This window comes from Fistularia commersonii, chromosome 36 (genome assembly GCF_037954325.1).
Source record: "Fistularia commersonii isolate RoL2024-O1a breed Wild chromosome 36, RoL_Fcom_v1.0, whole genome shotgun sequence".
Taxonomy (NCBI): Eukaryota; Metazoa; Chordata; class Actinopteri; order Syngnathiformes; family Fistulariidae; genus Fistularia; species Fistularia commersonii.
The window spans coordinates 2,186,373-2,201,812 of NC_141319.1; the positions used below are offsets into that span (position 1 = coordinate 2,186,373).

The following is a 15,440-nucleotide window of genomic DNA, read 5'->3' on the forward strand; positions in this document are numbered from 1 at the left end:
GTCACATGACCCCGTCTTTGTTCCCATTTCATCACGTTTCTCCGTGTGCTGCTGCTTTCTGTTGCACCTCTGCTGCATTTCTGTCATCAAAACAACAAACGTCATAATTATAGCCACCAAATTCACAAAAACAACATCAAGAATAATTATAATAACAGCAACGGTGACAAACTTCACAACAACAATTAAAATCATAATAATATGAACAATAACAACAATAAAAAAAAATTGATAATAGCATCACCAATCATTATATCATTGCACATATAAAAAGCAAGATATGACAATAAGCACAAGAATGTGTGAGAATTTTTTTTTTAATTAAAATTACTACTAGCGGTATTACTAAAATCCTACAACTAGTATTTCTCCGGCTGATGCTGCTACTATCTCCTATAATAATAATAATAATAATAATATAACAATACTGATGGCAAAAACCAAAAACAACTGTTATAATCCATACATATATATGTGTGTGTGTGGGTGGGTGTGGGTATGTGCATGTGTAGCAGATGTAGATAGAGAGATGGTGTGTAATATTTATTATGTGTCTCTTTGTTTGGTGGGATGCAATCACACTCTATGAATGCTGTATTATGAATACTTTACATCAACTATCTATAACCTTTTTTATATTATTTATGTTTTCTACTGCATGAACACTGTTTTGGAATAGAATAGAATCAAGAAGTTTGGAAGTAAACAAAGACACATGACCTCCTTTTTCTCCTCACACTGCGTCCAATCAGAGGGCTCAGGTGTGATGACATCACCCCTCTCTTCAGAAGTGTGACCTCAGCCTGCATCATCCCCTGAATCCTGGACCAAGGGGATCCGTGGCCGACCAATCGGCTTTGGCCGAGATTATCAGGTAATGAGGCCTGATGGCGGGCGGCCAATCAGACTGCAGCTCAATCAATAATGTAGAAACGCGGAGGCCTGCTGTTATAGGTTGCTGTGTTACTGTAAATGACTCACACACGCCAGTGCAGCCTCACACACATACACACACAGAGGATGATGTCAGCAGCGTGTGTTGTTGTGAGTCACGGTGCCAGCCTTCATCACATTCTGCTCACGTTCCACCGGTTGACTGTTCCTGCAGGTATGAAACTGATTTATCCGTGTTTGTTCCAGTGATAGAAGACAGTTTGTACGACTGAAGATCCCACACCTGATATTTTCAGTCAATTCTTGACGATTTTCAGGTGTATATTCTCAAATTTTTTTTCCTGGAGATTCTGCACAGATTTTACAAAACACTACTGAGGATTGTTTTATTATCAACAACTTTTGGGTGATTTCAGATTCATTTTGAGCTGTTTTTTTTTTTTTTCCTCTTTGCTTTGTACAGGTGACGTCTTATTTTCTCACTCATTGACTAGTTTTTTTGTCTCTCAAGGCCATTTTTTGGTCTTTTCTTTAATAATTAAACGTTAGAAAATGTAAAAAAAAAATCTGAATATTATCAGTTATTGTTGATAAAGTTGTCTGTGAAACATATAATTGAATATATTGTCATCAATCATTGACAGGAATATAGATTGAAGCAAAACTTCTTGAATCGCTGCAATATTTCAAAAAGCTTTGAAACTGACTCAGTCTGCTCGTGTCAGATGGCACGAGTCACTCAGCCAGTTTCCAAGTTTTCTCTGGTTGTCATATGACGCACGTGATGAAATGGCAAAATTATAAGTATCTTTTTGAGGTCCTTTTTAGAAGTCTTTTTTGGAATTTCTTTTTAGGTTTCAAATGATTTTTTTTTCTCTTTTCCCCTTTCTGGCTTCCAATAGGCACATAATCACCTGGAAATGTATATGACGTAACTATGGAGCCAGACAGGCAATCCCCTGAGAGGATATCTTGAACTTAATCTGATTTTTTAAAAATATTTTAAACACCACATATCAACCATGAGAGCATTTATCCTAAAATTAGCAAGGAATAATTATATACTAGCAAAAAATTTACTTCACGATGTCCCCAGTATTAAAAAAATCATCCAATACAAATAATTTAAAAAAAATCAGCAATGAAAAACACAGGACAGTTCCATCAACTTTTGTGGAATTGATATTCTGATTAATTAGAAAAAGTCCTTAAATCTGGAAAGGAAAAAAAAACACCTTAAAAAGTTACTAAAAATTTTTGGAGGAAAGAAAAACAACATTCTGCGTGAAATGCAGATTGAATGACCTGCGACTCAGAGAGAGCCTAATCTACAATATAAATCAATTAATTACAAAAGAATATTGTTTTAAAAATGTACAAGAAAATGTCCTAAAATTGTGAAAAATCATGAACCATTAATATAATTTTTTTTTATAAAACTAGTGATAACATTTTAGGAAATTATCTAAAAATAAGTCAGTTTTCACAGCAATATGAGTAAGAAAATAAGTTCATAACCATTCACTCATCATTCACGTATGTGGGCATTTTAGAGTCTCCGATGGACCTATTGCATGCTTTTGGACTGTGGGAGGAGAACTTGTGGAACCCCATTAAAGGAACATGGAGATGCCACACAAAAAGGCGGAATTGAAACACAAACCACTGAAAGAATTCATTCCCGCATTATCAAGAATGTTGAATTAAATATCAATTCCTGTAAATGGGCCAGAATTTAATTAATATGACAAATGGAAATGAAAATGAAAAAAAGTCATAAAATAAAATTCAGATGATTAAAAAAAGCCTCAATATTACAAAGAGTTTTACCTAAAGCACAAAAATATCCGAATATAATCAAATTTTGCAGAGAATCAAGGGGAATTTGTGTAAAATTTTGCTGTTGAGTCTTTTTCTTATGAAATGATACTTCAGTCGTTCCATCCATTGTCCATAACAGATATTTAATACATTTATGTCAAACGAATCGCAAAAGCGCAAATTGTTTGAAATTTCTCTCCAAATTTTTTTTCATCGAAATACACAAGATGATTCTAGTTCTTCCTTCTTTTTTTTAAAGGAACTCAGTCACGTCACGCAGACATTGACGCAGTTTCATCACGACTGACTTACAGTCATTGCACAGTCATGTGACGTGGTCATGTGACCCAGTAGAAAAAAAAAAAAATATAACCATTTGATGTAACAGTCTTCATGTAACCTTAATTGTCGCTCCGGATGGATCGCCTCTGTGTCGCCTTGACAACAAAGGATGCTTTCACTGTCGTCGGTCTCAGGTTCATGGGGTCAAAAAGTCATGGAGTCAAAACTGACTTGCTGAAACCATGACAAACTTGTCATCTGAGCCGATGTGTGTGTGTGTGTGTGTGTGTGTGTGTGTGTGTGTTTTTGCATGTGTGTGTGTGCGTCACCAGCAGACCAGTCATCATTTTTCTTATTTCATGACTGTTATTTATAGTAATTATATGGATAATAATAGACAAGTCTCACCGAAACCAATGACAAAGAGTAAAGCTGGCCAAATTAGATTTTATTTTTTTACTGTGTTGCGTAATTTAAGAGTATTAAGAAATAATTTTAACATTTTTGTTCTTTTAGCAGAAAAAAAATGTAATTGCTTTTTTTCCATCATCTCAATCTTGATCACTAAGATATTTTTAAAGATCAAGCATAATCAAATGAAAACGCCTCTTTTTCCAACTTTCTTGAAATCACCCTGATGGACAGTAAAAATGATCTGTGATTGAACTACTGGAAGCATTCATTTTTATGTTCATATGACAAAATATTAAGTGGTGGAAAGAAATAACAAAAAACATTAAACATAGAAAATAAAAATGAAATAAATCAAGACAGAAATAAAGAATTCATTAAGACAAAGTCGTTTTAGAACTCTTATTATATTATTAAATATTATTAAACTCACAATACATTTAAGAGACATAAATGGTAAAAAATGAAGGTAGTATAAATAAAAATAGAAAAGGAAACCAAAAAAATTACAAAAAAATGAAAATGTCCTACATCATAGCACACCCTTTAATTTTGTTTAAATAATTACTGAAATTTTTATTTTTTTTTGATATGTTACTGTGAGTTAAAGAAGAACATAAACCGAAAAGGGAGAAAGTTTATTAAATCACTGTTTATTCTCACTTTAATTAAAAACATTTACATTCTCGTCACAATTTCATGAGACGAACCAACGCTTTCAGACACATCAAGGATCTTTTCTGGCCTGAGCGCTGAAGTAACCAGATGACAGTGTGACAGTGGCCTCTCCGGGAGAGCGGGCGGTATTGCGCCCTGACACCGGAAGCCCTTAACCGGGGAGTTTCTGCCTGGAAGGAAACCAAGCTTCTTGAAAACTAGTTTTCAGCATGAGTGACTTCCTATTCGATATTTTTCGGGGAAGGAAGGGAATAAGAAAGGTTTGGACGAGATTACAAAAAAATAAAAATAAATAAAATTAAAAAAAAATTTAGCGTTCAGAACTAGACTTGCAGAAAAAAAAAATGATGATGACTGTCTTTCAGGACACCCTCACCAATAGAAATAATATATGTAAAAAAAGTTACATTCAGGCCAGTTCTTATTAGACATTTAAGATAAATGGTCGGTTTATTTTTCCCGTATTTTGCTTATCTTAAATTCATAACTATATGTAACTGACTATATTTCTTTAAGTGATCCTGTGGTGTTCTGTGTTTTTAACCCCATTTTCAGGTCATATTTAGCCGCCACTCTTGCTCATTCCCTTGTTAACTTTTGCAAATCTGTCAGGTTCTTTTGTAAAAGAAACTGGTGAGTACTTGATAACTTTACATTACCTATTAAACAAGATTACACATGAAGCTGTGAACGTGTGAATCGAGTTTGACGCCACTGGTTATCACTGCTAACTGTTTTGAGTCGTGGCGGGGGGGTGTTAAAGAGACCAGCTGCTCTTCCCTACATTAACTGGCAACTCTGAGTAAAAAAACAGTTAAAATAGTAAATGAGGCTCAGTGTGAAGGAACCCATTCGACGTGGTGATACTTAGACGCAGCAAAAGACATTCGTGTGTAAATGTCTGAAGTCTTTTAGGGTTGTTTGAAAAAAAACAAAACAAAAAAAAAAAAACACGCCAAATGGACAGTGAGAGAAAATCACCATAAAACCTGCAACATCCAGAAACTTCGAGCTGAGTTTTGGTTAAAATTCAACACGAGCCTCCTTTCCAACGTGTCCGACTGGGCGAAAAGCGACAGGAGACTCCGGTTCCCAGGATGCGTTGGCGGGAGGAAGGGCTTGGCGGGCCGGCCCCTCGGACTGGGATGTCCCGCGGGTCACTGGCGAAGCTCCAGGGGGGAACTGAAGGTCTCATAGACGCTGGCCGCAAACTCCTTCACCTGGCTGTTGAAGAGCAGGTCCTGCAGCGGAGGGCAAGTATTTCAATCCTCAAGGATTTACTTCTTGGTCATTTTGACATCATTGAAAACAATTTCAGTTGTTTCCATTCATTTTGGGAAGGTTTTTTTTTTTTTAATTGAACTTTAATTTTTAGGAATTTCCAGATATTGTCAACCAATTTTTAAATAGATTTTCAATCATTTAAAATGTTTCCATATCACTTTAGTTTTATTACTTTGTTTATTTAATTTGATTTATTTTTAAATAAAATCCTGAGAAATGTTATCGTAATACATTGCTGTCAATGAAAAAATGTGAAAATTTTGAAATGAAATGCAAGTCATTTTCTGGCAATTTACAAAATAATAGTTTTAAAATAACCATTTCAGCGTTAAACACCTTTTAACTTACTCTGAAGAACAGTTCTCTTTTTCTATTCCAGCAGATCATTTTTAACAGCGTTTTAAATACTGCTTGTTTATTTGTCTTTACTCTTAAAGACAATTTGACTAAATAGGGGTTCCTCACCTGGACAAAGTGATTGGGAGTTTCACTGCAGATAAAGTTGATCTGACCATTGACGATGGGGATGATCTTCGCCAGCGGCAAATTGATTGCAGACAGACTGGAGACACGCACAAAATAAATTCATTTGATTAGCAATAAGACACTGCGGACACTGTTCAGAGTTCCATGGATCGACATTCAAATCGGACATAGTTCGCATGGGCTTTTTCCATTTAAGTTAAACATCTGCAAGAATAAACGCAAGCATTTTCTCTCTTTTAAAACATGGGGAAAGAAGGGAAGTAAACAACTGTATTCTGCCTTTGATATGGTGGTTTGATGATCACATGGTGTTTCACGTTTGGCCCCAAGTATTATGGATAATTTGACAGAGATTATAATTTAAATGACAGTAAACTCGCTTGTTTTTCTCTCTGTATTAGAACATGCTTTGAAAAAGCTATTTCCAAACAAAATCCTCAACACCTTAATAAAAAGCAGGGAAAATGATCGCAAACAGAAGAGGATCTCAGCTTGGAAGAGGCTCAGAGTTTTCTGGAGCTCACCTGTCAGGCGCACAGCTAGGGGGGGAGTCACCAAGAGGTGGGCGGAAGAATTCGGCCAGGTTGTCAAGGAGCCGAGAGAATCCTCGTTGTAAACAGGAGTTTAATACGACGCTGAAGTTTGGACTAGAAATGCGCACGCACGCACACACACACACATACACTTCTTATACACACTTTACTTACTATTTTCATGCACACATAATATACACACAGACACATTCACTATACCTGTCCAGCATGTCTCTCGTCTCGTTTAGCAGTCTGATGGTGACCACATCTCTATCTGTCAAACCACACGCCTTCACACACACACACACACACACACACACACACACACACACACACACACACACACACACACACACACACACACACACACACACACACACACACACACACACACACACACACACACACACACACACACACACACACACACACACACACACACACACACACACACACAGGTAGGAGTCAAACATTGCAATGCGTTTCAGGTGACTTCTACGCAGTTTCCAGGTGTGTGCATGTGTGTCTGTGCGATCACCTGGTCAGTAAGCGCCTCTTCATCGCCGGCCAGCAGGTACCAGGACAGAGGCCGCTCGGTGTCAGCCTCCACCTCGGCCCTGATCCAGCTCAGCTGCTGCTCCACCTCCAGCAGGGACAGGCTCTGCTTCAGCGGCACCCTGAACACACACTGGACTTCAGTCTCACTCCTCTGTCACAGGAACACATGATATTTTTCTCATTTAAAAGAATTTCCTGCTGACTTTATTTCCACTTTCTTTTCCTTATTTAAATATTTTCCTACTAATTGTTGCCACTGTCAACATATGTCTACTTACAAGGCTTGCTGATTTTGCTTTACTTGATTTCAAGTGAATATTTCAGGTAATTTGTTGCTTACTTCAAAAGAACTCCTTATGATTTATGATAATTTTCTGTTTTTTATTTGTCATCTGCTATTTGTTCATTTTGCGAGGTTCTAAGGGGCTTTCTGTAAATTGAATTTAAAATTATATAATAAAATGCATTTCTAATCAATAATTTCAAAAAGGATGATTTGTTTAAGTTTAAAACTGTTATTAAAGACCTGAACAAAGATGTTAAGCATAGAAGATGTAAACAATAAAACTGACCCGCCCAATGAGTTCTGAACAGCCTTCTTCACCACCGTCATTAGTGCTGTCAAACCTGAAGACACACACAGTTTCAGTGGTGTGTGTGCGTGTGTGTGTGTGTCTGTGTGTGAGTATGAGTCTGCGTGTGTGAGTGTGTGTCTCATACCATCTCCCAACAGGTGCTGGATGCTCGACAAATACTGCTGCTGGACATCTGGGGGGGCCAAAGGCGTCTGAGACAGATATGGTCAAACCTCGAATATCTTCACTTTTTCAGTCTATTTCATCACTTTTTCATAGTCTTTTTCATAAATAAAATTTTCAAGCATACTGCTAAGTACTAAGTATTTTACAAAAACGTTGTACAATACATTTAAAATTGAGGTCAGTTCATGATAATTTTGAAATAATTATTTGAAAATGAATAATTTGAATAATTTCAATTTAATGTCCTTATAATTCATAAATATATATATATATATGTTTAATCCTGCTGATTGCTCAATTCATTTGCTGTCATTTTCATGCAATAAATGACATTGATTGACATGATTTTGATTTATCACGCAACAGCTTACTTGAGTTCTAGCCCAGTAAGCTTTTGTTAAAGTTGAGTCAATGTCATGATTAATTCAGCAATGGAGCATCAAATTTCAAGCGGGAAATTAATTCCAAGCTCCTTCCCAAACTTATTTTCATAGCTATGATGAGACTTCCAGCTCATGCCATGTGCTGGTGATGGGAACTGACCTCAGACGTCTTGCTGAAGGAGTTGTCCAGGTAAAGGTAGCCCCCCAAGATGTTGAGCTGGACCCTCAGCAGAACCACCAGCATGCAGGTGCTGTAAACGGCCACAATGCTGCGGGTGAAGCCTAACAACGACCACAGGTCAAAGATCAAATAGAGCAGGGACCCCAACAGCCAGGTGATGATGTGACACATTGATACTTACTGATGATCTTTAAATCCTCCCAGATGTCCAGTTTATTTGCTGGCCTGCAAAACGTGCAGAAATAAAAAGGTGACTTGGTTTGCGAGTTGTTTTCTTGCAGGATTTCCAGAATTTTTTTTTAAAAATACTTTTTATCACGTTGTAAGTGAAATGTCAACTTCCAAGCATACTCTTTCAGTTTTCGGAGATGCACATTTCACGCTGAATTCAATCATTTCTTGTTTGACTGTCATACCATTTCTCAACAGACTTCATGAATAGCATCTTGTGATTTTTCACTTTATATTAAGGTGTGTACTTTCCTCAACTCAGTTAACAGCCCAGTACTGAATGCGACATAAAGTGTGTGTGTGTGTGTGTCTGTGTGTGTGTGTGTGTGTGTGTGTGTGCATATACAGTATAAATATATCAAAATGTTAGTGAGTATGTCAAGATGTGTGACTCCCTGTTATGAGTTAAACAGACTCACTTGGTTTTCAGAAGCGCAGTGAGATTTTCTGAGTTCAGCTGATTGATGATGGCTTCTCTTAGAGGAGGGAGCATGGACAGCACTGTAACACACACACACACACACACACACACACACACACACACACACACACACACACACACACACACACACACACACACACACACACACACGCACACGCACACAAAGGCGTGCGCACACACACACACACACACACACACACACACACACACACGTGCACTTTCAGTCTGTTGTTTATATAATTAAGATAGTTTTATATTTGTATTGCAGTCGCTATTTACAGATTTTCTGTCACATTTTCCACATTTTTAGAAGTCTCATCTATCCAGGTGTTTTTTGTGACTGGGGACGTTCGGTTTAACTGATTTTACAATTAGCTACAATTATAAAAATCACAGTACAAAAAGCAAAATAGTTTCATGGACTACAGTTTCAAAACATGACTTGTGAGATATTTACATGAAAGGAGAGCAAAATCTAACACATATTAACTTAAGGACTCCTTAAGGGGGTTGCGATGTATGGCGCTTACACTGTGAGCAGCGCATCTCCCTGCAAATTGGAAAGCTAGAAAAGGCAGATGAAACTGACAATACTTAATTATATCCCTCCAAAAAGTGGATCACATCAGCAGTTTGGGATTGCATGGTCTATAGAAAGGATAACCAGAGTGTAGCTGTCAGTGACATTTATCCAATTCATTGATCCTGATGCTAGAATGTTGCTGATAAAGGCTCGAACACATCGTACATGTACCAACATCTTTTGGATACACATCCATCCCCATATAAGTATTTTACTTAGAGGAATAAAAGTAGGTTACCGATTTAAAAAAGTGTGTGAATACAATGCTTGATCAAAACAATCCTCAATGTTTTCTTCTATGGTGTCAATAATCCTGATGATTGTAAAATCGTGATTATTCCACTTGCAGCAATAGTGGCACAAAAATCTGACATCCCTCGTTGTAACTAATGTTCAGGTAAAAATGAAATATATTCTTTGATTCTTTCCCTCTTAAGAGACTATCAGGGTCCAAAAATTCTATATCAAACGTCATGTTGCACTTTGTCGTTCAGTTTCAAATTTTAGTCTCCAGCCACTTTACATGACCGAGCACAGAGGACACCACCCACCTGTCATGTTGCAGGTCCTCTGGTTGCTCTCAAAGTGAAACTGGCGCCTGGCCTGAGCAATGTACTCTGTTGTCTCCTTCTCCTGGATCTCAAGGATCTTTTTCTGGGCATATTTACCTAGGAAGTAAACACCTGCAGGCATAACACAAACAAGAAGAGCGGACAGTTAACAGACACATGAAAACCATTCACTATGGCTGTTTGAGTAATCTGCTGCTGGAGGTAAGAATTTGCCTAATACATATCATCTTACATATACAGTATACCCTCCAAAGTAAAGTGATGGTAAAGTGGTGCAAATGTCAAAAAATGCCCCCGGCAAAAGAATTGAGCAAAAAATCACAATTATAAAATCATTCAAGACCACCCTCCATAAGAAAAATAATAAGATAAAAACTCAAACAAAATCCACCAAGATATGATCAAGACCAAAAAAAATCTGCATAGAAAATTCATGATGATAAGGGACCAAAACCCCAGTTATAAACAAGCAATAAATAACTAGATAATCTACATCTGCAAGAGGCCTTTCGTACTGTGGAATTCAGTTGCCTAGTCTACATTAAATCATTGATTTCCCTATGCACACACATACTAATGTGTAAAAAATGGATCAGTTAGATGATTTAAGTGTGCAGTTAAATATTAAATCCGCCAATCACATTCTGTCTCTTTTTAAACTGTTCAGTTATTCATCTGCCGGTTGGATCATGAGCCTTGTGGACGAAAAATAGCGAAAGCAAAATCCATGAACCTTGTAGGATTCACAAGGCGGAAAAAAACAGCATTGGACGAAGCCGAAAACCAACACAGTATTTTCTAAATAGCTGAAGTGACAAAACTGCAGGAGACACAAGAGACCGTAAACTAACCTGTAGTTTATATTGATTTCATCCCCACCTGCCTTATAATCGCATTTACAATGATAAGCTAACAATTAGTGCGCAGAGCCCGTCAAACCAAATTCCATTCATACTTCCAGCAATTTAGACGGTTTGACACTGACCTTCAGACACTATACTAAAATATATCGTGTTGCCTGCAATAACATACTGACAATTTAACTCGACATTGCAAGACAAACAAAAATGTCGCTATAGATAAAATCCAACTGAATTAACAGGTATGTGATAGGAATAACGTCAACAAACGCCGGCGATGTATTGAACAGGGTTCTTCTTTAAAGGACATTATTGGCCGAATTAAAGACACACTATTTTAATTTTTATAGGGATCTTAAAATATATTCAAGTGACGCTGTCTGACTTGTAATCTAAAGAAGAGCATAATGGGAAGACAGTTTTGTGGAGTCCAGCGTGAGCGTGTTAGCAGTAAGTTAAGCTAACAGCGACACCGCTTACCTCCAACTACAGCTCCGGTGAAAATAAATTTTCTTTTGTGGCGTTTCACAAAATTCCAGACAGACGAAAACATCCTGAGGGTTTGAGTGTTTCACGGACTAAAAGTTCCAAGACAGTCCGTGTTTGTTTAACTTTTTACCGAGTGTTTCAAAGACATGTTAACTCATGAGTTCAGGTTATTTCGCATCTGCTTGCTAAGACGCGAATAACCACAAAGTGTGTCAGTAGAGTTCAGAAAAGTATATAATACTATATCCGGTTACGAATTTCAAAATAAAAGTATATTGTTCGAAGATAATCTGGAATTGAATTATTTTCTCATATAGAATTCCTAACCAATTGACTCACGCGTCGCACGTATAATATACTACACAGAAATACGTTTTAATTCAAAAGTGTAGACGTGAAGCTTTAAGTAAAACAGACTCCAAAGTCATAAAAAAACATAAATCATGCTTTTATTAATGCAGAGTTCTTTGGCTTCCGGGTAATTTATTACCTCCAATTTGAGGCAACGAAATAGCAACTGGTCCGATCAATATTATCTTCCCCCTTCCGGTGGCTCGTGGGCACGAAATGAAACTCGTCGGACGGGTAAAACAAACAAAATAGAAAGTCCCCCCAAAAACATGCAACCTTTTTTCGAGAAAATGTTTGCTCTGTAAACTTAAATTTGGGTTGCTATGGGAGCAGAAGAGGGACGTGACGGTGCTAAACCTGACAGTTTTTGTCCGAATGACGAGGTCGTTGAAAAGTGGATGTCACGCGCTTTTGACATGGTGAGCGGCTAACAGCTAAACACTGTCAACATTGAATGAAATGAATCTGCTTATTATCGTTATATTGTCGAGCAATAATGAATAAGAACAAAGTTTTAACCACATTTTTCGAGAACTGCTTTTTTATTTGATTTAAACTTACCGGTGTTCACCATTCCTGAATTTATCATGTGAGTAACATTTAGATCCTCGTAATTCTGGAAGTTCACACTTCCGATTTGAATCCAGTGGATGATGTGCGGGGTTTGCATGATTGACGGACCAGCGTCCAAAATTCATTAGCAGAGCAATTTATGATGGTAATGCGGGTATTTGTGAATGCGAGTGTTGTCCCTACAAGTGGTCTTGTGATTGACAGAGGGCAATTTCAGGTTAACACCGCCTCTCGCCCAGTGTTGGTCCCTGATTCGATTCCATCAGGAGCCCTTTCTGTGTGGAGTTTGCATGTCCTCCCTTTTGTCTGCATGGATTTCCGCAGCCTTGACAGGTTTCCCCCCACACGAGTAGGTTAATTGGAGACACTAAATTTGCCAAAAGTGAATAATGAAATGAATGGTTGTATGTTTCTGTATGTGGACCTTTGATCCACTGGCAACTGGACAGCTGGGAAAGACTCAAACCACCTCCTCCCCCTACCCTGAATGCAAGAAAAAAAGCGGAGAATGAATGAATGAATGAATGAATGAATGAATGAATGAATAATTCTGTTGTCCACCCCAAAAGAATAGTAATCCCGGCTGAATAAATCCCATTATGGGAGGAGAGTCTAAAAGCACAGTAATGTAAAACACTTCTTTAAAAAAAAATGTGTGTGTATATATATATCTATATTAAGAGTGAAATTATTGTGTGTGTATGTGTGTGTGTGTGTTTGCGTGCATGCATGCATGAAGGCCAAAGACGCCTTGAACAACGGCGAAGTTCCGGTGGGATGTCTTCTGGTCTACAAAGATGAGGTGATCGGGACAGGAAGAAATGAGGTCAATGAGACCAAAAATGTAAGCAAAATATTTGTGTATTAATGACAGTACAGTACTAGAAGATTTCACAAAGTTTGTCATGATTTGAATAAAGAGCTGCAATGCATAGGAGATGATATATTGAAGATCATTCACATTCATATTCAGTTAATTCAATGAGTTATAATTTAATTAATTTTGTTAATAAAAAAAAAAAAAAAAAGATAAAAACCAAAAAATCAGAGGAATGAAAAATCAATTTTATTAAGTAATGGCACAACATGAACTTCAAGCGAGAAGATAACATTGTAAAATATTTCACAACATGCTCAGTCAGTGTGTGTATGTGTGTGTGTTTGTATCAGGCCACTCGTCATGCTGAGATGGTGGCCCTGGACCAGGTGTTGGAGTGGTGTTCCCGTAGCGACCTGGATGCCAGGCATGTGTTTGAGCGCACGGTTCTGTATGTGACAGTGGAGCCCTGCATCATGTGCTCGGCGAGTCTGCGACTTGTCAGTATCCTGACGCCATTTTGACAGAGAAAAAACAAACTCAGGAGACTAAAGTTAGTTTCCATAATCTTATTTTATTTGTTGATTAATTCTTGCTGTTTTCAGGTAATTTCATGATAATGAGGTGCTTATTTTATTTTCATATACGTTCTCTGAAATATTTATTTATTTGTTTTTACCTAGTATTTTAGTTATTTTTTTATGATTTTTTTGTTTTTTTGTAGTTACTTGTTGACTGCTTTGAATTCCCAATTAATTCTTTGTTAAGTTCCAATGTGTTTACTGTCCATACTCTGGTCTAGTTTTTCAGCTTCACATTGCAGGTTGATGAACTCATGAACTTGTTGCTCCCCGGTAGTGAGTTTGTTCCTCAGCCTGTGGTCAGAAATCCCCCTGGTGGTTTTCGGTTGCCGGAACGAGAGATTTGGGGGCTGCGGCTCCGTCCTGGACGTTGCCTCGGCAGATCTTCCTCACACCGGAACCACCTTCAAGGTCTGTTTGGGTCCTTAGATGTTCAGTTTCAGGTGTGTGGGTCGTTTATAAACGACTTCTTGATTGTCTGTTGTCGTTGTTTCATTCCCATTTTTACCTCTTATATGTCTGAATTTTCAGGCAATTTCTCTAAACTTACCTCTTGTTAATTTTTTTCCCCAATATTGTGGCCAACTAAATACCTACTACTAGCCTTTTGTCTATTTTGAATTGTCCTTTAGTTGAATTATCAGGCTTTTTTTTTTTTATTTTATTTTGGTAGTAATTTCACATTTCAGGAATTTTACTTAACATTTCTAAACATTTTTTTCTCCCAGTGTCAAAAACAATATGCTGTTCGTTTCCGAATGAAAGAAGAGCTGCAATGGAGAAACAGCCATAATCCTTCTGATTTGACTGTATAGAATTGTAGTTTTTCTAAATGACACAGCTGGTCAGTACACAACATAAGATATCACATGTAGCTTTTGAGTCATTAGTTCAAGATTATGTCCATAATTCTTTTTTTAATATGTGTTTCAGTGCATTTCAGGCCACAGAGCAGACGAGGCCATCGAGATGCTGAAGACTTTTTACAAGCAAGAAAATCCAAACGGTGATTTACACCATTACCATTTTGTTGTCGTTTTCCCCCTTGTCCTTAATTTGTTTAAAATTTTTGAGAAAAACAAATTTCTCCTTTCTTTTTCAGCCCCAAAACCCCGAACCAGGAAAGAATGAAGCCAAATTACTTTTATCTTTTTTTTAATTCAGTCAGTTTTAAAATGTCTATTTATTTGTTCTTGTTTTGTACCTAATAAATCATACATGAAGTCACATCTAGTATATTTTTCAGTCAATCCTCACAATAGACCACTATAAACCAAAATAAGTATTTTGAGTTAAGTTATTGGTGATTTAACTATTTCAGTTCATTTTCAGGTTATTGAGCACTTTAATATTAATAGCAGCACTACCTTTCAGTAAATAACTCTACCTGAAGTCATTAAAAGTCCTGAATGAAAACAGTGATTAAAATTAATGAAATATTACAATTATTATAAATATAATTAATTACAGCCTTTCAGGTGATAAAGCCACACAAAAACTAAGCAGAAAACAACATGGAGCCTGAAACAGATTACCCCAGAGCTCCTACAAGGCAACATTTTCCTAATACATCAGCGTATTTAACACAAAACAAATCATAAACCCATTTTAAGAGACACCATGCCGAGTTTCACCTTTACTCTATTTTTAACGTCAAGTTCCTGTTTTA

At 37.1% G+C, this 15,440-nt stretch overlaps 2 protein-coding genes across 2 annotated transcripts; one reads left to right on the forward strand and one right to left on the reverse strand.

Moving 5' to 3' along the window:
- Positions 1–4,045: 4,045 nt before the first annotated feature.
- On the reverse strand, positions 4,046–11,663 carry pex3 (peroxisomal biogenesis factor 3). The gene is made up of 12 exons (XM_086143302.1): positions 11,441–11,663; positions 10,080–10,211; positions 8,923–9,004; positions 8,454–8,497; positions 8,252–8,373; positions 7,668–7,734; positions 7,520–7,574; positions 6,928–7,066; positions 6,609–6,679; positions 6,381–6,503; positions 5,836–5,932; positions 4,046–5,327 (listed from the first exon to the last, which is right to left on the reverse strand). Exons 1-12 carry the CDS (start codon positions 11,511–11,513, stop codon positions 5,244–5,246), a joined length of 1,089 nt encoding a protein of 362 aa, XP_085999428.1. The 5' UTR covers positions 11,514–11,663; the 3' UTR covers positions 4,046–5,243.
- A 338-nt stretch (positions 11,664–12,001) lies between these two features.
- Positions 12,002–15,013, forward strand: adat2 (adenosine deaminase tRNA specific 2). Its single transcript, XM_086143303.1, has 6 exons — positions 12,002–12,219; positions 13,113–13,217; positions 13,544–13,694; positions 14,076–14,182; positions 14,705–14,777; positions 14,874–15,013. The coding sequence occupies exons 1-6, from the start codon at positions 12,124–12,126 to the stop codon at positions 14,900–14,902; spliced, it is 561 nt and encodes a 186-aa protein (XP_085999429.1). The 5' UTR covers positions 12,002–12,123; the 3' UTR covers positions 14,903–15,013.
- The last annotated feature ends 427 nt before the right edge of the window (positions 15,014–15,440 follow it).

Bases quoted from the DNA above. Each gene is read 5' to 3' on its own strand.
- adat2 (XM_086143303.1), top strand. From the start codon at position 12,124: ATGGGAGCAGAAGAGGGACGTGACGGTGCTAAACCTGACAGTTTTTGT. The intron at 13,695-14,075 runs GTATCCTGACGC...GCCTGTGGTCAG, and splicing joins GGCGAGTCTGCGACTTGTCA to AAATCCCCCTGGTGGTTTTC. The intron at 14,183-14,704 runs GTCTGTTTGGGT...TATGTGTTTCAG, and splicing joins ACACCGGAACCACCTTCAAG to TGCATTTCAGGCCACAGAGC.
- pex3 (XM_086143302.1), bottom strand. From the start codon at position 11,513: ATGTTTTCGTCTGTCTGGAATTTTGTGAAACGCCACAAAAGAAAATTT. The intron at 10,212-11,440 runs GTAAGCGGTGTC...TTATGCCTGCAG, and splicing joins CACCGGAGCTGTAGTTGGAG to GTGTTTACTTCCTAGGTAAA. The intron at 8,374-8,453 runs GTAAGTATCAAT...GGTCGTTGTTAG, and splicing joins GGAGGATTTAAAGATCATCA to GCTTCACCCGCAGCATTGTG.